The sequence below is a fragment of the Citrus sinensis genome, chromosome 9 (assembly GCF_022201045.2).
Source record: "Citrus sinensis cultivar Valencia sweet orange chromosome 9, DVS_A1.0, whole genome shotgun sequence".
In the NCBI taxonomy this organism is placed as follows: Eukaryota; Viridiplantae; Streptophyta; class Magnoliopsida; order Sapindales; family Rutaceae; genus Citrus; species Citrus sinensis.
In genome coordinates, this window is record NC_068564.1 from 6,771,475 (window position 1) to 6,794,992 (window position 23,518).

At 35.4% G+C, this 23,518-nt stretch overlaps 2 protein-coding genes and 1 long non-coding RNA gene across 4 annotated transcripts; all 3 read right to left on the reverse strand.

Annotated features, from left to right (window-relative positions):
* Positions 1 to 8,370: 8,370 nt before the first annotated feature.
* On the reverse strand, positions 8,371 to 12,105 carry LOC102629627 (LRR receptor-like serine/threonine-protein kinase EFR). The gene is made up of 4 exons (XM_052433919.1): positions 11,835 to 12,105; positions 10,485 to 10,742; positions 8,799 to 9,842; positions 8,371 to 8,672 (listed from the first exon to the last, which is right to left on the reverse strand). Exons 1-4 carry the CDS (start codon positions 12,103 to 12,105, stop codon positions 8,371 to 8,373), a joined length of 1,875 nt encoding a protein of 624 aa, XP_052289879.1.
* A 542-nt stretch (positions 12,106 to 12,647) lies between these two features.
* On the reverse strand, positions 12,648 to 15,371 carry LOC102627424 (uncharacterized). 2 transcript variants are annotated; one of them, XR_370009.4, is made up of 2 exons: positions 14,639 to 15,371; positions 12,648 to 13,688 (listed from the first exon to the last, which is right to left on the reverse strand). It is a non-coding gene; the product is annotated as an uncharacterized LOC102627424 (long non-coding RNA). The 2 variants fall into 2 exon arrangements; XR_008051823.1 differs by having other exon boundaries at positions 12,648 to 13,768.
* A 1,729-nt stretch (positions 15,372 to 17,100) lies between these two features.
* Positions 17,101 to 18,792, reverse strand: LOC127899797 (receptor kinase-like protein Xa21). The gene is made up of 2 exons (XM_052433920.1): positions 18,639 to 18,792; positions 17,101 to 18,515 (listed from the first exon to the last, which is right to left on the reverse strand). Exons 1-2 carry the CDS (start codon positions 18,790 to 18,792, stop codon positions 17,101 to 17,103), a joined length of 1,569 nt encoding a protein of 522 aa, XP_052289880.1.
* Between the last annotated feature and the right edge of the window lie 4,726 nt (positions 18,793 to 23,518).

Genomic DNA, 23,518 nt, shown 5'->3' on the forward strand with positions numbered 1-23,518 from the left:
TTAATGTCTAACTGTAAGTGATAAGTTTTATACACTCAAAACATCTTAAATATAATATTTTTATACTTATGACCTTGAAAGTGTTATTTATATTCAATTAATTTAAATAGGTATATACTTGCAATGTTATTTAGTACAATAGTATTTATATGTTATAAATATTTATAAGGTAAACATTTGATATATAATTTATGAAAAATAATTTTGATAACATTATTTTTTACAATTTAACATAGTTTTATATAGTAAAAAAATTGTTATCTAATAATAAAAGAATTTGCACATATTGAATGCATGTTAAGTAATTAATACTAAGCAAAAGTTGAGGTCAAGAGAAATTCTAATATGACATCTAAATTATGTTATAGACAGTTAATTAAAAAAAAATCTTTTGATTAAAAGAAATCAAAGGATTATTAGGTTTTACATAATAGTTAGGTAGAAAATAAATTCATTTAATGAGAGTACTTGTGAGAAAAAATTAATTTCTCATTCAGACATTTTATCATTCAGATAAAAATTAAGAAATTTTATTTTTTCTATTTAGAAAATATCTTATAATAAGACTTTAGATACAAAATCAAACAAGTCAAAATACCAAAACATCTTAAATCAAGTCAAATTAAGACTTTAGACATAAAAACAAATAAACCCTTACTTTTACTTTAGGTTAATTATATTAGTTTATTCATATTTTTTTGTTTGTTTAGTATTTCTTAACCGTAATACTTTTAGCCTTTTACTCAACTTTGGTAAGTTATTATGCAAAATAATATAAAGTGATCACTTATATTGTACAAATTGTCTTAAGAATATGTACACTTTATTTTATCTAATTTATAAGATAATTAATCACTAATCAAATAATTTTATACACATGTTTTATAACATTAACATTTGTGTTGTACATTATCTTTAAAATTTACATTAAGTTCATATAATATAATAAATAAATAATATAAATTTTGTAAATTATTTTGAACTATAAATACTGTTATGTTAATGTTATTAATCTGTTTAATTGATTTTACTAATATAAAAATATTTTCACATACATTATAATCACCTGTCTTAATATTCAGATTAAGTTATAAAATATATATTACATTGTATTAATATTATATTTTTATTTATTATAAATATCTAAAGCAAATTTTTGGGTTGTTATAATCAAATGGTACAACAATGGGATCTGTGTCATCATATATCAAATTAAAAAAATTATGAATATGTGCTATCATTTAGGCAAACTTGAGGAATTTCTACAAAATTATTATGAACCAAGAAAAAAAAAGGCATCTAATACGTTCAAAAGTAAATAAGATATTAGCCCAACAACTGTACATTTACATTAAAAATTGTAAATAAATAAATACCAAGAAAGAAGAGTAATATAAAACATTTCGTCAATTGCAGCATTAATTATTACTCTTCTCGGTGTTGTGTGCTTCCTTTTCTTCATTTCTATTCTCTAGTTATTATCCAATCTGCACAATTAATTCTAGCCAAGGTTAATTGTGTAAATATAGTAATTCTCTCGGTTAATGAAAATTATTAAACCATTTCTAAATTTTTCTGTAAAACCTTTAATCAGTGTCATCGCCTTTCTCGTCCAGTTCGTGCCCACTTGACGAATATTCGACCTTCCAGAAAGACCACGTTTGTTTAAATATTTATTAAAGTCCGGTATATTTTTATTTTACAATTTATGCAGAGCATGGCTTATTAATTGTTCTTTTTCCATCCACCCATGTAAGTAGGGTTTTGACCCATATACCTCTTGTTAATTAAGTGCTTTCCGTTAATACTTTTAGAGTAATACTACATTTCTCTTAAAAAAATTTAATTTCAAATAATATGGTATTCATCGATTCATTAGATGGTTATATTGTTAAATAAGTATTTCATAAGAATTTTGGGGGGGGGGGGGGGGGGGGGTAGCGACCAGTCTTGTCTTTTGGCAAGCGTGCTTTGTCTTGTCTGCTTGACAAGTTCATGAATGTCTTTTTCGTTTTCTTTGCTCTTTAATATTTTATTATTCACTGTATCGTTTTCTACCAAGATATTCACGTTGTTCTGAGTATGGCTGGTACGAGCACAACCATGGAGGCTGACTTGAACAATTCTTATGCACAGTTTACTCTTGCTGAGGAGGAGGAAGGGGGGATAATTGTAGCGGGGGCAGAGGATGATGAACACGAGGAGCCCAAAAGTGATTTTCATTACTGCCTTGTGGGTAGGTTTTTTACGGACAAGGTGATTAATTTTCCAGCCATGAAGAACACTATGGCTTCGTTGTGGAGGCCTGGCAGAGGAGTTTGTATTAAAGATTTGTCGCCTACACTATTTCTCTTCCAATTTTTTCATGAATCAAAAGAGTGATAGACTCAGGGCCTTGGACATTTGACCAACATATCCTCATCGTTTAGTGTTTGGGGCAGATGATCAACCTCAACACGTACCTTTATTTCATACATCTTTTTGGACCCAAATCTACAACCTTCCTATCAGATTTCAATCAGAGAAAATCCTACAGATCATTGGTAATTATGTTGGCAAGTTTGTGGAATTGGACAAAAATAATCTTAAAGGGATTTGGAGGAACTATATGAGGATTCGAGTGGCCATTGATGTTAGGCAGCCTCTCAAGCGTAGGATGCGTCTCAAGAAAGCAGGTGGAGATTGGATGTGAGTGGATTTCAAATACGAAAGGTTGAATGTGTTTTGCTTTATCTGTGGTCTCCTTGGTCACACAGAGAAAAGTTGTCCATCTTTGTATGAGAGTACTACGGCTACTATTACTAAGCTGTATGGCCACTGGATGAAGGTGCCTACACGAAGAAATTTGATGAACGCCGGCGATCGTTGGCTGCGGTCAACTCCACCAGGGGAGGAGGAGATGAAATTTGGAAGCTGCATTAATTCCGGTGAGGCTATGACAATTGATATGGAAGGTACCATAAAATCAGGCTTGAATGAGGGCAATAATTATGAGGGGGGAGACATTACCGGGATTGTGAATACTATAGCAGGATCTCAACATTTTCTGACAAAACGTGGCCAACTGCTTGATAAAGGAAAGGATGTGGTGGCACCTCCTAAAGTTTCGGGTCAACTGCAGGAATGTGGTGAAGAGTTTAATTCAGGTATTATTATTATAGATGCCAAACAGAGAAGGGCTCATGGTGCAGTGCAGCTAGAGATGGGGAGTGATGAGGCTAAATACATCCAAGTGATGGATAATGTGGGTGGATCAAAAAACGGATTAGCGGTGGGTCCTAGTTCACAGGCCCACTGAGCGCAATGAGTTGCTTAAGTTGGAACTGCCGTGGGCTGGGCCACCCACAGACAGTTCAGGTATTGTTGGACTTGGACAGAAGTAAAAAACTGTATTTTATATTTCTAATGGAAACTATATGTAGTAGAGAAAAATTAGAGAGCTTGAAATTTAAGCTGGGCTTTGATAATTTGTTTAATGTGGATAAAGTGGGCTAAAGTGGTGGGCTTGCCCTTTACTGGAAATCAACACATAATGTTAGGCTTCTTAAATTTGGGTGTAATTTTATTGACGTTCGAGTTGAAAATGCAGACACTGGAACGTGGCGGTGTACGGGGTTCTACGGCTTTCCTAAGACGAGAAAGAGGCGGGATTCCTGGGAGCTACTTCGCTCATTATCCTCCATTTCTTCTTTACCGTGGGTGTGCATTGGAGATTTTAATGATCTCCTGCATAACAGTGAGAAGCGTGGTGGATGTCAACATCCAAATTGGAAGCTTAAGGGCTTTCGTGATGCTGTTTCAGATCCTGGTTTGGTCGACTTAAGCATGGAAGGCTATCAGTACACATGGGAAGGTCTTGGGGCACGGTTGACTGGGTGGAGGAGAGATTAGATAGAGCTCTGGTTTCCAACACTTAGCTCTCCCTTTTTCGGAAAGCTAGAGTAGTGAGTCTGGAGGCTATGTGTTCTGATCACCTGCCAATTTTTCTGGACCCATTCCTGCATCATTAATATCCTATGATTAAGAGGCTCAGGTTTGAGAATGTTTAGCTTTGTAGCCGGATTGTGTAGAGGTTGTTACAAAGAGTTGGGAGCTTTCAGGTGGACTTTCTATTCAATCTAAGCTTTCGTTTTGTGGGTATGATCTTATGCGTTGGGGAGGTCATCTTGCCTGTGATTTTATTAATCGGCTGGCATCCTACAAGCAAAAAATAGGGTCTCTTAAGGGTTGTCAAGATCAAACGAGTTTGGATGAATTTGTGGAAACAAGGAAGCGTTACAATGAGTTATTGCACAACCATGAGGTGTTTTGGAAACAAAGGTCGAAGTCGCTATGGTTGAAGGAAGGGGACATGAACTCTCAGTATTTCCACTCTACTGCCTCTACGAGCAACCGACAGAACACGATTGGGAGATTACGGAATAGCTCTGGTCAGTGGTGCTCAAATTCGGCTGAGGTGAACTCTTTAATAGTGGAGTATTTCTCAAAATTATTTCACTCAGAAGGAAGTACTAGTGCAGATATTTTATCATGTGTTGCTACTAAGATTGCTGCTGCACAGAATCAGGATTTACTGGAGCCTTTCACGGCCACTGATGTTCGTGATGCGCTCTTTAGCATGCATCCAGACAAATCGCCCCGGCCGGATGGAATGAACCCTGCATTTTTTCAGAAATTTTGGCATATTGTTGGAGGTGATTTTACTGCTGCATGTTTAAGTTTCATTGATAAATGTGAATTCCCTGATGAGTTAAATGCTACTGCCATAGTGTTAATTCCAAAAAAGTCTCAACCTGAGTATTTAGCAGATTTACGACCAATAACATTATGTAATGTTCTTTACAAGATTGTGGTCAAGATGTTAGCTAATCGTATGAAGGCTATTCGCAGCTCGATTATTTCAGAGAATCAAAGTGCTTTTGTCCCTGGGAGAGCCATTACTGATAACATCCTAATATCGGCAGAGATTATGCATTATTTAAAGCGAAAGAGGCAAGGGAAGACATGGATTACAACTTTAAAGATTGACATGTCCAAGGCGTACGATAGGATTGAATGGGGCTTTTTAAAGGCTATGATGTTGAAGCTGGGATTTGCTAAGATATGGGTTGAGCTAATATTATTGTGTGTTTCTACCGTCACTTATAAGGTTCTCCAGGGCAATAAGGAAGTGGGCCCAATTGTTCCTAACAGAGGGCTGAGGCACGGAGATCCTCTGTCTCTGTATTTGTTCATCATTTGTGCGGAGGGGTTGAGTTCTTTACTTCGCAAGCAAGAGAGGGCAGGCTTGATGCATGGAGTTCGGGTAGCTAGGGGAGTTCCGATAGTGACTCATCTCTTTTTTGCGGATGATTGCTTTCTTTTCTTTCATGCAAATGAACAAGAGGCTCAGATCATCAAACAGTCGTTGGCTATATATGGGGCAGCTTCGGGTCAAGTGGTGAATTACAATAAATCATCGATCTCTTATAGTACTAATGTTCGGGTTGTCTCAGCTCAGCAAGTTTGCGACATTCTGGAGGTTGCAGCTACTAGCAACCATGGCTCCTATCTTGGCTTGCCATCTTCTATTGGCCGAAACAAGAATGAGGCATTTCACTTTATCCGTGACAAGGTTTGGCGACGACTCCAAGGCTGGAATCAGAAACTGTTATCTAGAGTGGGGAACGAAATCTTATTGAAAACAGTAGCACAGGCAATGCCGAATTATGCAATGAACTTATATCTTCTTCCTTTGGATCTTTGTAGAGAACTTGAGTGCATGATGAATTCATTTTAGTGGGGTAATCATTGAAGTGGCAGCAGAGGTATAAATTGGATGCGGTGGGAGAGTTTATGTAAGCCTAAAACTCATGGTGGAATTGGTTTTAAGTAGCTGCACTATTTTAACATTGCGATGCTTGGAAAACAAGGGTGGAGGCTTTTATTTCATCCTGATAGTTTGGTGGCACGCATCCTTAAAGCTAGATACTACCCGCTGTCCTCATTTGGCAAAGCTACTGTGGGAAGCAATCCTAACTATGCTTGGCGGTCTATTATCGCAGCAGATAATGTGATTATCCAGGGCAGTCGCATTCAAATCGGTAATGGTCTTCAAACCACGATTGGTGGCTCTCCTTGGCTTTTAGATCTGGATCATGGATATGTTACTACTTCCCTGCCTAATGCTATAATCAATGCTCCAATAAGCAGCCTCATGTTACCAGGGCAACGCAACTGGGACTTGGATGCACTGACAAATATCTTTAATGAGAGAGATCGAGCCCTTATTACCCAAATTCCTCTAAGTAGCAGAAGCGATGATGATGCCTGGTATTGGTCTGCTGACTCTAGAGGTTTGTTTACTGTTCGTAGTTGCTATAAAATGTTAGTTTATCTTTCGGAGATTCCTTCTAGCAATGTTCGGCAACGAATTTGGAAGCTTAAAGTCCCTGCTAAAGTTAGCATTTTATTTGGCGTGCAGTGGTTAATGTCCTGCCCACCGCGGATAATTTACGGTGCCGTCAAGTTGAGTTATCTTCTGTTTGTTCCATTTGTAATGCAGCTATTGAATCTGTTGTCCATTGTCTTGTGAACTATTCATTTGCTAAATCCTGTTGGTTATTGTCTCCAATTGGTTATGTGGAGGGTTGTGTGTATTTTGTGGATTGATTGGAGAGAGTCTTTGCCCGTTGTAGTAGTGATGATTGCGACCTTGCTGCCATGATTTGTTGGAGCCTTTGGTTGAATAGAAATCTAAAGTTTGGAAAAACAGAAATGGGAGGCTGTCAAGTGTTCTTAATCTAGCTGGCCAAGTTATTTTTCAATGGCAATTAATCTTTGAGAAAGCTTCAGCTGTTTGATAACACTTTTGTTTCATCTTCTCATGGGGTATTGTGATGGCAAAGGCCTAGTGTGGGGTGGTTTAAATGCAATGTTGATGCGGCAACCTTTTCTTCCAGTGGCAAGATTAGTTATGGGGCTGTAATTCGAAATTCTGATGGGGCTTTCATAGCTGCAAGGAGTGATTCCTTTATTGGCAGTTTTGGTGCTCGGGAGGCTGAAGCAATTGGAGTGCGAGAGATTCTCAGCTGGCTCAAGGGATTACCCGTCTTTCCTGTTATTGTTGAAATGGACAGCTTGCAAGTTTTCAATGCTTTGACTATTGCTAGTTTTAGTCCTAATGGTTTCGATCTTATTATTGACGATTGTAGAGCATTAGCTCAATTTTTAGGAGATGTTACTTTCTCTTTTGTTAGGAGATCTGCAAACTCCGCTGCCCATTCTATTGCTAGGGTGGGGGGTTCTTTGTCAGGTCCGAGAGAGTGGAGGCATGTTCCACCTCCTTGGTTGATTTCTAAGTTATCTGCTTAATGAAGTTTATATTTCCCTTGAAAAAAAAAAAAAGAATTTGGGGTTATGTCAACATAATTGAACTTTTGACACAATTTTTGAGCTATTAATTTTATGCGATCGAATGATAGATTTTGAAAATCAAAATAACATTCAATGATGTCAAGAGGATGCATGTGATCAATAACTCAAAATTTGTATCAAAATTTTAAGTTGAAATAACCTAGACCTTTTAGAAATTGAAGAATTTTCACCGACCAATGGATACAAGACATCATTATTTCGGATGAAGTCTCTCTTGGAAAGTCCATTAATATTGATATTTTTTTTTTATACCACATTTCATCTATGGTATTACATATAGCAAAAGAAACACACAATTAAAAGATAAATTAATAAACAAATTAATTAGTTTTAATTCGTAGAGGTCTCAATAATCAATTTTTCTGTGAAATGTCTTATTTACACTTCAACACTGTATACTTTCACGTTTGGACTTTAATAAACGCAGAGTCTTGATTTACCTATGGATAGAAACGGCATAAACCCTGAGGAGAGAGGGTTTAAGAGGTGGATGAACTTAGCATACGCATTTGGGCTGTGGGATTGTGATATTTCTCTTTTGCATACGTAATTACGGGGGTGAAGTTAAATAAAAGAGGGACAGTTTCCTTGCAGCAAAAGGGGCTTACTTGAATTATTACTTATTATTAGTTTCATGTGACATTGTATGGCATTTTTCATACTATTCCTTCATTGAAATTCCCTTTTGGGTTGCGGCATATAAATACACATCTTTCACTTATATAGTTCGGAAGAATTAGAAACAAATTGCTCACATAAGACAAAATTGCAACACTATAGTTTTCTTAACAAAATATCAGTGGAAAATATAAAATAGTCTTATACTATGCAGCTGAAGGGTACACAACATTATTAAATGTATTAAAATTTATTATCAAGTAAAAGAAAAGAAGTTACTCTAAATTAATTTGCTAACTTTTTTTCTCAACGTATCTCTTATTTTCAACAGTCCAGTTACAATACCTTTGCATTAATCCTTTTTTCGGGCAATTCCATCGTGCACTCCATAGCTAAACTAAAGATAGAAAGTACACATTGCTCCTTTGCGGCAAAATCTTTTTCCGGTGGACTTAGCAGAGTCTTGTTCACAACTTCCATCAATGAAACAGGTAGCAAGCCATTAACCCAATGCTTTAAGCTCAATTCTGCAGCAAACATTTTATCTGCGGGTTTCTTTCTGGTAAATGTTTCTATTAACATAATCCCATAACTGTAAATATCACTTCTTGTAGATACTTTTCTTTCAATGCCATACTCTAGGAATCAAGATAATCCCAAAATTAAATAAATAATCAATAGTATCTTAACAAGAAGATCGTGAAAAAATAATTATTTGGAAGGTTTAAAATGATAGAAAAACTAGATAATGTTTTCAGACAAACCTGGTGCCATGTAGCCTATCGTAGCAAGGGTTTGTGTTTGCGTCATTGACTGATCTTCTCCACTTAAGAGCTTTGCAATACCAAAATCACTTAAGTGAGCAATCATGTCTTCATCTAGCAATACATTACTGGACTTTAAGTCACAATGAATTATAGGAGTTGTATGCCTGAAATTGAGATATTCTAATGCCGATGCAACATCTATCATTATATTCAACCTCTGGAAAATATCCAACATGCAAGTGCTAGAATACAAGAAAATATCCAAGCTTCCATTAGGCATATATTCTAGAACTAATGCTTTGAAATCATCATTCGAACAACCACTGATGATTTTAACAAGATTTCGATGACGAATATTTTTCATCACTTCACATTCAACTTCAAAGCTCTTCATTGCCCTTGCACATTCTTGGTGAAACACTTTTATGGCAACCTCAATCCCGTCATCAAGTTCTGCTTTATAAACATAACCAAAACTTCCTATGCCAATCAGATTATCTCTACCAAATCTATTCGTTGCACGCGAAAGATCTTGGTATGGCAATCTTCTTTTTGTTGCTTGTGATAACAAGATACCACCATTCGACAACCCCGTACTCTTTCCACGTCTAGTCGACTTATATTTGAGAGCTAGAACGACTACGGCTATTAAAGCAGCACTCAATGGCAAGACAATCACAAGGAGAATCATCTTTTTGCTTGATTTTGGACGTGTCTGATGCTTGCATTGTGGGACTTGGAGATGTGGTAAACCACATAATTTTTCATTTCCCATGAATGACTTAGCTGTGAAGTTTGCAAAAGGTCCTCCCCTAGGGATCTCTCCTTCTAGTTTATTGAAAGACAAGTTTAGCTTTTTGAGGTATAAGAGTTTCTCTAAAGATATTAGAATAAACCCCGAGATTTTATTATTTGACAAATCCAGAATTTCTAAACTTGTCAAGTAACCAAATGATTCCGGAATTGGGCCTTCCAATCTATTATATGGTAATGAGATATTTTGTACATCTTTTAGACCTCCAATTGTGGCTGGGATATCACCTGAAAAGTTATTTCTTGATAAGTTTATTTCTACCACAACCTTTAAATTTCCTATGTCTAAAGAAAGAGGACCATCCAATTAAATTGGTGAAAAATCAAAGAACAAGATATCTCTTAGATTCCAAACAGTTGAGGGCAAGACTGAAGTCAACCTATTGGAACCTAAGTAGAGATACCTTAGAGAAGTGAGATTACCTATGCATGACGGGATAGATCCTGAAAATGAATTACCACATAAGCTCAATGTATCTAGCCTAGCTAGATGGCAAAGATCTCCTGGAATTGATCCTGCCAACTTATTAAATGAAAGAAATAAAACTTGGAGTTCTGCAGACGGCCGAATGTAACTGGGATTGGTCCAGTTAACTTATTGAGCTCTAAATCTAAGAGCAAGAAGATGCTTAAATTCCCCATTACTTGAGGAATGTTGCCGGTAATACTGCAATTGGAGATGTATAGTCTTTCCAAAGAGATAGAAAGATTAACTATTGAACTTGGAAGGATGCCGTTAAGGGGATTGCCTATTAAGCCTATGACTCTTATTTTTTTGCAATTTTTCAAAGAGGAAAGAAAGCTTCATTCTAAAGTTGAAGATGTCAAGTAGTTAACCCAAACCGAGCCACTCAATGTTTCTTAAATTACCAATTGTGTTTGGAATAAATCCTGAAAATGAGTTTCCTCCCAACTCTAGAATAGTGAGCTTAGAAGCATTGGTGATGGGACTTTGAATGGTTCCAGAAAATCTATTATACGCCAAGCTAAGCGCCTTAACATTAGGAAGTGCGAGGTCTATTCTTGATGGAAGACTTCCAGAGAGAGAGTTGTTACCAACCAGGCTGTTGTATCCAAGCGCCAACTTCGTTAGACTCGGAAGATAACCGATTTCGTGTGGTATCTCACCTGAAAAATTAACATATATAGATGCCAAAAAGCTCTCTTACAACATCTTGTCTAAACAAAAGTATGCAAGAAAGATACATATAGGATATTTATATAGTATTACGAACATTGTAAGAGAGATTGTAACATTTTTCATTTTTTAGTTTGACATTCTAGAATAAAACGGCTAATCGTTTAATTCCAGAGAGCATGTTTTCTATTCTACAGAAAACGACTAACTGTTTGGAGAAGACGGCTAACCGTTTATTTCAGAGGTTATTTGAAAGTTGACATTTTGAAAGAAAACAGCTCGCCGTTATTGAGAAAACAGCTGACTGTTTTCTTCCAGAGAGCGTGGTTTCGCATCAACTGAAAAAAATGCCTAGCAAGTTTGAAGAAAAAGGAAAAACCGGTTGTGAATAGATGAACATTTCAAACTAAAGAGTGTCTTTGAAGAAGTACCATTTTTTAATGGTTGTAATCTTTCATATGAACATCTTCTTCATTAAAATAGATACTCACATTAGATTTAAAACTAGATTATTACATATTTCATATATGTTCTTGAAATACAATCTTATTTGCTAGAGATTGTGTTCAGGATTTGTTATATCTTAGGGGTAATTTGCCATTAAACTCTATAGCAAACCAAGTGTGGTGAGGGAAAATAAAACGTTAAAGGAAAGTGTACAAATACGTCTCAAATCCTAAGAAATTTATTTGTTCTTTGCCTTCATAAAATCCACCAACAATACCGTTGAGTTTGTTATCCACGATATTTATCTTTTGAAGTGTAGTCAAGTTGCCAATTTCTTTTGGTATGGCTTCGGATAATTTATTGTACCGCAAACTTAACCGTCACAGCCATTTGCACTTTGATAAAGCAGATGGAATTCTGCCGTGAAACATGTTTCCGTCCAATAAAAGGACTTCCAAATGAGGAAGATAATCTCAAATATTTTCCGGAAGTTCACCAGAAAGTTTCTTCATGTCCTTTTTATCTATAATTTTAAATTAATTTCTTATTCAACAAAATAATGCAATTAATTAAAAATAACTAGCAATTAAATAATTAAGGGTAAAATATTTATATAAATTATGCCCATCAGGTACCCTGTAGATTCAAGCTGGAAATATTCAAGGCCGTAACTCTATGGCTATTGACATCACAAGTAATGCCTATCCAGTTACAAACAGAGGTATTGGAGGTCCAATTTTGAGCTAAAAGATTAGTTGGATCATAACTTATATGAGCTTCCAGGGCAAGAAGAGCTTGTTGGTCTGTGGTAATGTTGCTTGTTGCTGCTGCTGCAACAACCAAGTAAAGAAGCAGGCAGTGGCTTAATGGCACGGCGATCAAACGAAGACCGTAAGTCCTCTCCATGAAAGGATAAAAGATTGCTGTTTGTTATTAGTTTGGTAATCACTACAAGAAAAATGGTTATTTTCGAGGGCAAATACCCTCGGAAATACACAAGTGCCCTTGGAAAAAATTATTTCCGAGAAAATCTCGCCGCCGACCGTCGTCGTATTAAATCGCATCGGAAAAACACAATTTCTGATGAGCTGTCAGAGAAAAAATTATATTTTCAACGGCAACACCGTTGGAAATGGCACCAGTTGCCCTCGGAAATAACTCCCACGAAACTGAAAATTTACATATTTCCAACTACATCTTGCCCTTGGAAATACCAAAAAGCTGTCGAAAATGTTCATTTTTTTTTTCAAATATTTCCTTATTTATTCTTATTTAATCTTTCATTTGTAGTAATTGTTTTATTTTTATTTTTGGTAAAACAATAATTGTTTTATTTTATTTACTTGGTTTCTTTTAAATTAATATAATTTGAATCTGATTTAATGAGAATATATAACATAAAATAGTAAAATAAAAGCTCAACATAACCACCGATATACCATACAGCAAAATACAATTTCTGCAGTTTCATTGAATATTTCATAGAAATCATATCCTTGGTATCAATGGAAATACAACCAAATCTCTTCTCATAATATTATTTTGGACAAAAGCATCCTAGATGTTAGTACACTTGCAATCAAATGTCAATCATCCTCTGAAAAGCCATCTTCATTCTTTGAAACATTTTCCTCACAGTCAATTTCTCTATCCTCTTCCTCATCTTCATCTAGTAAAACCATATCCTGTACAAAGCAAGAAAAAGTGAGAGAAACTGACTTGAGTTTCTAGCCTAATTTAGGTTTAGTTTGCACTTGCCCACGGAATTCACTCCCCTTTGTTAATTAGAAAGCAAAATGAAAACAAAGCAAAACTGTAAACTTTATTTCATATCTTTCCCTTTCTTGGCAACCTCACCGAAAACATGAAGCAACCACACCCATTCGATACAAAAGCAGAAACATTTATATCAACAGTACCCAAACCTTTTAATCTAAAATGTTGAAACGCATGAATGATTAACTTAAACAAACCTTTCATTGTGTTCAGTAATTGATGTTGATTGAGAAGTGAAGTGATTACAATGCCTAACCATTTATACAAATATGCATCTCAATCAAAGGATTTGTAGTGTAACAATAGCCGTAGATATTGTTTGTCATTATTTATAATGAGAAATAGTTCAATAGCAGATCAATTATAATAAATAAACTAAAAAATATTCTTCAAACCATAAAATTTAACTTCATAGGCTACATGATAATAAAATATTTCAGCAAGGATCAGTGAGAGATAGATTATACCGCATTCATTGTTCAGACTATTTTTGGAAGGATCCAAAGGAACCACACTATCATAATGATTATCATTGCCATTTAGAACCTCCACACTTTGTCAATTAAACATAAAACTAGTTAGAATATGTCATTTAGCAAAAATAATTCATATATAATTCTTAAGACGAGCTAAAGTCTTCTACAAAGCAAGTACTTACTACTCTGTCTCATGTGCATACCACCAGCCTTGCACAGCAACATAGTGTCTGCAACCTTTGCGGGAAGAAATATTTTAGAAATATACCTATGCCTGATAGTGAGTACCAGTGAAATGAATCCCAGAAGCACCATCTCTACAAGAATTGCATGTCAAAAGCCAAATAAGCATCACACTACTGAGAAAATGCATGATTAATTTCCATTTAATGGTCAAAATAAGAATTGCATGTCAAAAGTCAAAAGAAAAAAGAAAGCTTGAATTAGGCTATACAAAGTAACCTCTACAAAATTTGTATGCCGCCCTATAATTTTTTTGGCGGAAAAACTGCAAGTATCGATCAAGTTCTATTAAAATGGTGCCATAAAAGATACAAGAATTGAGGCTTGATCGCATAAAAAATAAATACAATCATCTACAAAGCAATATAAAAACTATACGGGAAAATGACACCCATCCATCCTTCATTATAAGTTTTTATTTTTCATTTGGTTCAAACTATAGCAACTCCAATTTCTGAACAAACTAATGAATGAATCCATTAACTAAATATAATCATTAAACAAGAGCTAATGTACCACAAAAAAATGATATTCGATTTAAAAAAAAAAATCTATGTTACTTCTTATCTTTCAATTCTTTTTTTTTAAATTTAATTAACTCTACTATTAATTAATAAATAACAAGTGGCATCATATATGGCTCAAAATTAGATGTGCTCTGCTCTTAGCCATTAACTAAAGAGCTATGAAATTTTATATATATAGTTCATAAAATTAAAAGAAAAAATCAGTTAGCAGATGATGATCCAAAACTCAAACATAGATCATTACTCTGTAATGAACATTAAAATGTAAATGTTAGATAAATAAATATCACAGGATCCTTTTATGTGATCATACAAATTGAACACTAAGCTCCCCAAATCAGTAATAAAAAGATTAAAAATTTAAAAAATATGCAATAATAAAACCAAAAGAGAAAGATTATAGATTTGAAATTTCACCTGTTCATCTCTACGAGAAAATATCAGAGACAAATCAGGAAATAGGCTGGCGTCTAGCATGGCTTAGACGGCTTTGAAGCCACAAGTGAACCTGCTAGGCTGTAATATCGGCCGATACGGCTTCTGTAAACGGCGAGAACGACATCAACCTTGAGGAACGAGAGCTTCTTCGTCTAGCTACCGATGATTTGGTTCTTTAATCGATCGTTGAGCCTTGAGCTTGACGTCTTGGTCGCCGTAGCCCACAGGTTGTGGTTTAATCATCATCATCGTGGCTGAAATTGCCGGCAAATTGAAGATGACTCGATTAATTTTAAGCTGAAATTGAAAATCAATAAGAAGATTCAGACCGTATCTGCAAATCGAATAAAAGGAATTTTGACATACTGACATCAGAAGGAGAGATCGGTTCCCCCATGAATGAGAGGTTGGTGCCGGTGTGAATGAAAGATCGTTGCTGACGGCGGGAATTGTGATAGAATTTCGACGCTTTTTTTTTCCGGTGAATTGAGTAAACTTCATTGATTTGTGATTTCTTTTATAACCGAGTTTTTTTCTTAAATATTATATATTTGAAATAGGCAATGGTTTCAAATAGTAGTCGCTGTCTTTAGTTCGTTTGCTGAAGTAATTTTTTTGGGTTTTCTTTATTGATTATTATTTCAAAATAAAAAGCAATTCATTTAAAAAAATCAGTGTAATTTCGACTTACCCCTACATGCATTTCCAACAAAATATTCATTACCATCGAGGGGCAAATTACCCTTGGAAAAATAGTTACTAGTTTCTACGTTTATCCGACGACAGTGTAATACCTTTGTAAAAAGTACTTATTATCAAGAGTAAATGGTACCCTTAAAAATATATGGTTGGTAATATAACTATTTGTTCTATTAATGGCTTAAGTTGAACCTGCACTGTACACATAAAAAACCTGATATAGGCAAATGTCAAACATTGGTTGGATAATAAAAAGTACAAGAAAAATATTTTAATATTAATTTTTTTATCACACTAAAACGTATATTTCTTATTTTTGGTATTTAATTTTTTAATTTTAATTTCAACTCATATGATTTATTTAATTAATATTAATATGAATAAAAGTGTATTTAAAAATAAGGATTATATGGTAAAATTATAGTGGCAGGAGGTTATCACACATTATAAAAATAGTTGGGATAGGTGATATATATTAATTTCAATAGGGAAAAAAGTAACAATCTCTCCATCTTCCAATGCCTTAGCCGGCTTTGAATTTGTAGCTGATCTTCCTACGGCTCTTAGGCATGATCTTAGAAAAAGAAAAAAAAATGCATAAAATTAATTTGAAACAAGATAGCTACGGTATTTCTCTCAAGAAAAAAAAAATCAAAGGAAAATATATCATATTCTTACACTCGTACATAGATTCAAATTAAGTATATATTGATTCAAGTTAAAATATCAATGCCAAGAAATGAGATTAATCTAAATTTGCTAACCTTTGCTCAGTATGTCTCTTATTTTCAATAGTTTAGTTACAATATCTACTGCATTGATCTTTTTTTCTGGCATTTCCATCACACTTCAAAGCTAAACTCAGGATTGATAACACACTCTGCTCCTTCATAGTAAAATCTTCTTCTTCCCAACTTAAAAGAGTTTTGTCCACAACTTCCATCAATGAAGCAGGTAGTAAGTTGTTAACCCAAAGCTTTAAGTTCAATTCTGTAGTAAACATTTCATCTGTGGGTTTCTTCCTGGTAAATATTTCTATTAACATAATTCCATAGCTATAAACATCACTTCATGTAGACACTCGTCCTTCTATGCCATATTCTATCAACCGAGTTGATTTTATCGTTAGATAATTAATCAATAACATTAGGATAGAAGGATCATGGAAAAATAATGATTTGGAAAGTCTTAATGAAAACTCAAAAAAAAAAAAAAAATTGTTTCAGAGCAAACCTGGTTCCATATAATCAATTGTGGCAAGTGTTTCTGTTTATGTCATTGATTGATCTCCAGTTAAGAGCCTTCCAATTCCAAAATCACTAAATGAGCAACCATATTTTCATCTAACAATACATTACTAGGCTTTAAGTCACAATGAATGACAAGAGTTGAATGATTGAAGTGGAGATATTCCAAAGCCGATGCAACATCTATCATTATGTTCAACCGTGTCAAAAATATTTAACAAACAATTGGTAGAATGCAAGCAATCCTCCAAGCTCCCATTGGGCATATATTCTAGAACTAATGCTTTGAAATCTTCGTTTGAACAACTATTGATAATTTTGACAAGATTTCGATGACGAATATTTTTCATCACTTCACATTCAGCATCAAAACTCTTCAATGCCATTGCACAATTTTAGTGAAACACTTTTATTACAACCTCAATTCCATCATAAAGTCTTCCCCGATAAACAGAACCAAAACTTCCTATGCCAATTAGATTGTCTTTACTAAATTTATCTGTTGCACGAAAAAGATCTTGGTATGAAAATCTTCTTAGTGTTCCTTGTGATGATTATTAGAGCAGTACTCAATGAAAAGACAATCACAAGTAGAAGCATCTTTTTCTTTGATTTTCGACGCGTCCAGCGCTTGCATTTTGGGACTTGGACATTTGGTAAACCACACAATTTCTCATTTCCCATGAATGACTTAGCTGTGAAATTTGCAAAAGGTCCTCCCCTAGGAATCTCTCCTTCTAGTTTGTTAAAAGACAAATTTAGCTCTTTGAGGTACAAGAGTTTTTCGAAAGATATCGGAATAAACCCAAAGATTTTGTTATTTGACAAATCTAAAATTTCCAAACCTGTCAAGTAACCAAATGATTCAGGAATTAGACCTTCCAATCCATTACATGATAAGGAGATATTCTGTAAGTCTTTTAGACCTCCAATTGTACTTGGGATATTACCTGAAAAGTTATTTCGTGATAAATTTATTCCTATCACAACCTTTAAATTTCCTATGTCTAAAGAAAGAGGACCATCCAAAGAATTTGATGAAAGGTCAAAGAACAAAATATCTTTTAGATTCCAAAAAGTTGAGGGCAAGACTGATGTAAGCCTATTGGACCCTAAGTCGGGAGACCGTGGAGAAGTGAGATTACCTAAACATGAAGGGATTGATCCAGAAAACTTATTACCAGCCAAACCTAATGTATTCAGTCTAGCTAAATGGCAAAGCTGGTCTGGGATTGATCCTGCTAACTTGTTAAATGGAAGATATAAACCCTGGAGTTTCTGCAACCGGCCGAATGTGACTGGAATTAATCCAGTCAACTTATTGCCTTCTAAATCTAAGAGCAACAAATTGCTTAAATAGCTGATTAGTTGAGGAATGCTTCCGCCAATACTACAATTTGAGATGTAAATGTTTTCCAAAGACATAGAAAGATTACCTATTGAAGTTGGAAGGACAACGTCAAGTGGATTGCCTGTTAAGCCTAAGAATCTTAATTTCTTGCAATTTGTCAAAGAGGAAAGAAAGCTCAATTCTAGAGTTAAAGATGTCAAGCAATTGTATGTTAAGTCGAGCCACTCAAGGTTTCTTAGATTATTACCAATTGTGTTCGGAATAATGCCCGAAAAAGAGTTTGTTCCCATATCTAGATATGCAAGTTTAGATGCGTTGGTAATGAAACTAGGAATGGTTCCAGAAAATCTGTTCAGCCCCAGGTTCAGTCTCTCAACGTTAGGAAGTGAAAGGTCTATTCCTGATGAAAAACTTCCCAAGAGAGAGTTATCTAATACGTAAATCTCTTTCACTGTTGACATGTTGAAGATTGCAGCAGGTACAACACCTATTAGGTTGTTGAATCGAAGCACCAAATTCTCTAGATTTGGAAGATACCCAATTTTGTGAGGTATCTCACCTGCAAAATTAACAGAGATGCAAAAAACTCTCTTACAAAATCTTATTTAGACTAAAGTATCTAAGAAAGTTCAAGAATGATTAATAAGAGCATTTACAAAGTATATATTATAAACATTTATACCGCGAAGTTTATTATTTCTGAGAGATATCTTTCGAAGCATAGTCAAGTTGCCGATTTCTTTCGGTATGGCTCCTGATAATTTATTGAACCCCAAATTTAACAGTTGTAGCTGTTTGCACTTGGATAAAGCCAGTGGTATTTGACCGTGAAACATGTTTTTGGCCCAAAAAAGGACTTTTAAATAGTGAAGATAATTGCAAATATTTACTGGGAGTTCACCAGAGAGTTTGTTAGTATCCAAACTAAGATCTAATATTGAAGACAAGTTGAAGGTGATGGAAGACAAATAACCAGAGAGCTGATTATCACTGAAATCAAGAAATTTCAGCTTATGCATGGTGAAGATGGAGGGGGAATGTCGTCGGAAAGCTTGTTATGACTAAGATTAAGTGTTGTCAGTGAAGAAAGGTTTCCAAGTTGAGGGGGGATGGTACCCTGTAGATTCAAGCTGGAAATATTCAGGGCTCTATGGCTATTGACATCACAAGTAATGCCTATCCAGTTACAAACAGAGGCATTTGAGGTCCAATTTTGAGCCAAAAAATTAGTTTGATCATAACTTATATGAGCTTTCAGGGCAAGAAGAGCTTGTTGGTCTGTGGTAATGTTGCTTGCTGCTGCTACTGCAACAACCAAGTAAAGAAGCAGGCAGTGGGTTAATGGCACTGCGATCAAATGAAGACTGTAATTTCTCTCCATGAAAGGATAAAAGATTGCTGTTTGTTATTAGTTTGGTAATGTAAGGAGACTCGATTCCTGAGAATAAATAATGAACCATCAGAAAGTACAGGTGCTGTAATCCAAATTTACCATGAATCATGAAAACAACCTTCTGATATGGCAAATGTGAGAGATCACTCAACCCGAACAGATCTAGAGGATAAGATCAGCATATAAGAAGACAAGCATGCAGTTGTATGGATGAAAGGACAACCTAACGAGCCGTCGGATTAATGAATTAATTAATAGACCTTTGGATAAGTTTGCATAGCATTATTAGTATAATGCACATCTTAGAGAACAAGAAACGATCTTGTATGAATGTAGTAAGCCACCTCTAGACCAGCAGCTATTCTTTTGTCATTTTGTATTTTTAATTGATATTTAATATACTTAATTAATGGAGCGTCTTCTCAGTTCCAATTTCAGTATGATATTATGATGTCAATAAAATTATGTCGCTTTATATGTATAAATTTTTTATTTTATTCCTTTTGCATTATTTTCTGAATCATTGGCGAGGGGATGAATGCATGTCTTCAACTTGAAGTTACACGTGCTTAATGAATTAAATCACACACACACACACACACATTTATATACTTAATGTGAAATTAGTTTTGAACATAAATTTCACTCTCCATGAGTAGACATCTTAATCAACTTTTTTACTAAATTCAATCTATTATAGAAAAATGGTAACAGTCTATCATGAAAAGCAATATGATTTCATAAAGGTGATTCTTGTTACTTCAGAATTCAGATAATGTATGACAATTTTCTCATATATTTCTGGGAAAAGGACATCTACACCCTGAAGGTTTGGAGAAATGATCACCAACACCCTCAAGTTTTCAGAAAGGGGTACAAAGTCCCCCTTTTGACCATTATACCCTTTACCTCTATTATTCTCAAAAGAATTGATTTTAAAGTTTTTAATAAATACAAATGTTATATAAATATTGTGATCTATGCAGTAGACTAACAATATTAGAATATTTTAATAAATTTAGATATGTAAATTATTATATTTATTTTAATCTTTTATTTATTGTAGAGATTTGAAATAAATATTTGCACTAAATACATTCTACAACTAAAAAAAAATTCTGACATACTAGTAATGTTAAAATTTATTATCTTACATGATATTCAAAATAATTTAAATTTTAATGCATTTATTTTAATAATATGATTCTATTTATTATAAAATTTACTTTAATATAATAAAATATATTTAATAGATTGTAAAATGTTAAAAATATTTTTTAAATATTGAAATTATTTTAAAATTATATGTTATTACATTTATTTTAATGTTTTATTTTTATTTATTATAAAACATTAGAGTCAATTTTTAGGAATAATAGAGGTACCGTATAAGAGTATTAAGATCAAAAAATGATCTTGATGTCTTTTTTTAAAAATTTAGGGATGTTGATGACTATTGCACTAAAATTTGGGGTGTAAATGTTCTTTTATTTTATATTTGTTCATAAAAAAGTGTAGAAATAATAATAATTAAACCGTGTTGATTTGATAATGGACCACCCTTTTTTGTGGTCCAATTTAACAAAAACAAATAAAATTAATAACAATAACAAAAACAAATATAAGTGAATTCAGTCACACGCGCACACATCCAAGCTAACATCAATAACAAAAACAAATATAAAAGAATTAAAAGACGAAGACTAGTTTCAAATGCCGTTGCAATTCTTTTGCCAAATCTTCTTCTCTCACCCATTTTCCTCTGAAAAATAAAAGAATTTTATATGCACGTCAGGCCTTTGTTCCACAGGATTTTAAAATGCGGACGTCATCAGAACTTAAAAGAAAATTGAAAGACAAAAAATAGTAAATCAAAATATTTGGTCTATAAGCAGTGCTCTTGAATGTATAACATGTCAAACCAATGTTCATTACAAAATGTAAGTCCGAATATAATTTTTAAAATTTAACTTTCTGATTCATATACTTGTGAAACAATCTCAATTAATTGTCTTCCCAGATAGTTGAGCTAGAGAGGGGGAGTTAAAATAGAAGGTGTTTGGTATAAGTAGCCAACTGTTTGATAAAAATGCATCAATGAACGAATACTTGGCAAGTCGGCGGGAAAACTTGTACATGAATTCTACAGCACGGAAGACACCAATAACAAGGCATGATACTGAAAGGTCTTGAAGTCTCCAAAATCAGAGAAGATCAATGGACAAGATTGAGAGCCAAGCATCAAGGGTCAAGATTGATTGTAGAATAAAAACAATAGTGCACAACATACCTTATCGTCTTTGTATTCTAGCTACATCAATTCTTAGCCCTTACCGGCTGTAAATAGTATACTAGGTCTCTGTATGAACTTGACATTGTGCTATCAATACAATTATGTCGCTTCACATAAGTGTTGTCCTTTATTCTCTTGGCTTTAGTTTCCGTAAGTTAATCTCTTTCACTCGAACTTAGCGTGCTCTAAACATTTCACTCTTGTATATGTCCCGGTTGTCAGTCTGATAAATTTAGCGTGCACGGGATGTGGGAAAGGAATGTTTGAGTCTCCATGGGACTCGAATTTTGTGCTCCAAAAAAAAGTTGAGGACACGTACAAACCTACCAGTATGTTGCGGACCGCCCAATTCGCTAGCCCAATTGCCCACAATTTCGGGCTAGAGAGCCAACACAAGGCCAAGAGTGCTAGCTTGGCCCAATTCCGGAAGGTTCTAGGCAACTCTAGCACATGTGAACATGTAAATATTCTAGAATACTTTATACAATTCCAGCACATGCAAATAGCTAGGAAATTGTAAAATACTCTAGAGTTTGACCAAGTTTGGCAAAGTTAGGTAAAGTTAGGCAAAGTTAGGCAAAGCCTCCCCTATAAATATGGAATGGCATTAGGCATTTGTATCCAACAAGCATTGTAATCTCTCTTTGTGCAATACAAGTTTCTTTGGCTCAATTGCTCTCTTCTCTTGTTCGAGAATCTCTAGGCTTACTTAGCAACATTCGGCAAAGTTGTCTAAGTGCCGCACGGGTTAGCTGCGCAAAACACTCATCCCGTGACAAGTGGTATCAGAGCTAAGGTTTGCACGCACGCAAATTAGCTCACGAAGCAATGGCCAACCCTTCGAACGTAGCACAAGAGGGTGTTGTTGGTGTGGATGTTCCACCAGAACCAAGCCGTGGCCGAGAGGGAGAACGCGCCCAAGGCAAGACTCGCGGCAAGTCCAAGGCCCTATCCGTGGATGCGTTGGAGCCTCGTGTAGGCACTCTCGAAATAGCATTGTCCGCCGCTCAAGATAGCCTCGTGGGATTGGAGGAAAGAGTGGATGGTCTCGAGGGAGAATACGCCGAGTTCACGGTGGCCACAAAAGCTCTCATCCATGAGCAAGCGAACATTCTCCGAGGTGAGTTTCGTTCTTTCCATGATGAGTTGCTCAAACTTCGTAGTTTTGTTCAGGACGAACTACGTGCTGTCCGTGCGGAAGTGGATGAAGTCCGCTCGGATTGGGCATGGCACAAGCGCACACTCTCCACAAGTCCAGCTTCCGCAAACTCGAGTGATGCGCGCCGCATTGACGTGCCAAAGCCCGACACCTACGATGGCACACGCAATGCCACCATCGTGGACAATTTCCTCTTTGGGCTGGATCAATACTTCGATGCCATGGGTGTCCGAGATGAGGCATCGAAAGTGGGCACTGCACCCACCTATCTTAGAGGCGCTGCACAACTATGGTGGCGTCGCAAGCATGGCGAGATGGGCAAGGGCATTTGCGCCATCGACACTTGGGCCGACTTCAAGCAAGAACTCCGAAAGCAGTTCGCCCCAAGCAATGCGGAGAAGGAAGCGCGAGTGCGCTTACGTCACCTCAAGCAATCGGGTAGCATTCGGGACTACATCAACGAGTTCACTACCCTCATGTTGGAGATAAGCGACATGTCCGACAAGGATTCACTCTTCTACTTCCAAGATGGCCTCAAGGATTGGGCCAAGACCGAGCTTGATAGGCGTGGTGTTCAAACACTTGACGACGCCATTGCCGTTGCGGAGTCGCTCACCGAATACTCTACCCAATCCAAGGACAAAAAGGCCAACCAAGGCAAAGGTGGGGGAGAGAGTCGCAAGGACAAGGGCAACGACCGCAAAGATTGGGGACAGA

Excerpts from the sequence above, each read along its gene's own strand:
- LOC102629627 (XM_052433919.1), bottom strand. The coding sequence starts at position 12,105 with ATGGAGAGGACTTACGGTCTTCGTTTGATCGCCGTGCCATTAAGCCAC. Across the intron at positions 9,843-10,484 it reads ATTTATTCCAAACACAATTG|GTGATATCCCAGCCACAATT; the intron begins GTAATTTAAGAA and ends ATAACTTTTCAG. Across the intron at positions 8,673-8,798 it reads GATAGGCTACATGGCACCAG|AGTATGGCATTGAAAGAAAA; the intron begins GTTTGTCTGAAA and ends CTTGATTCCTAG.
- LOC127899797 (XM_052433920.1), bottom strand. The coding sequence starts at position 18,792 with ATGTTTCACGGTCAAATACCACTGGCTTTATCCAAGTGCAAACAGCTA. Across the intron at positions 18,516-18,638 it reads CAGAAATAATAAACTTCGCG|GTGAGATACCTCACAAAATT; the intron begins GTATAAATGTTT and ends TTAATTTTGCAG.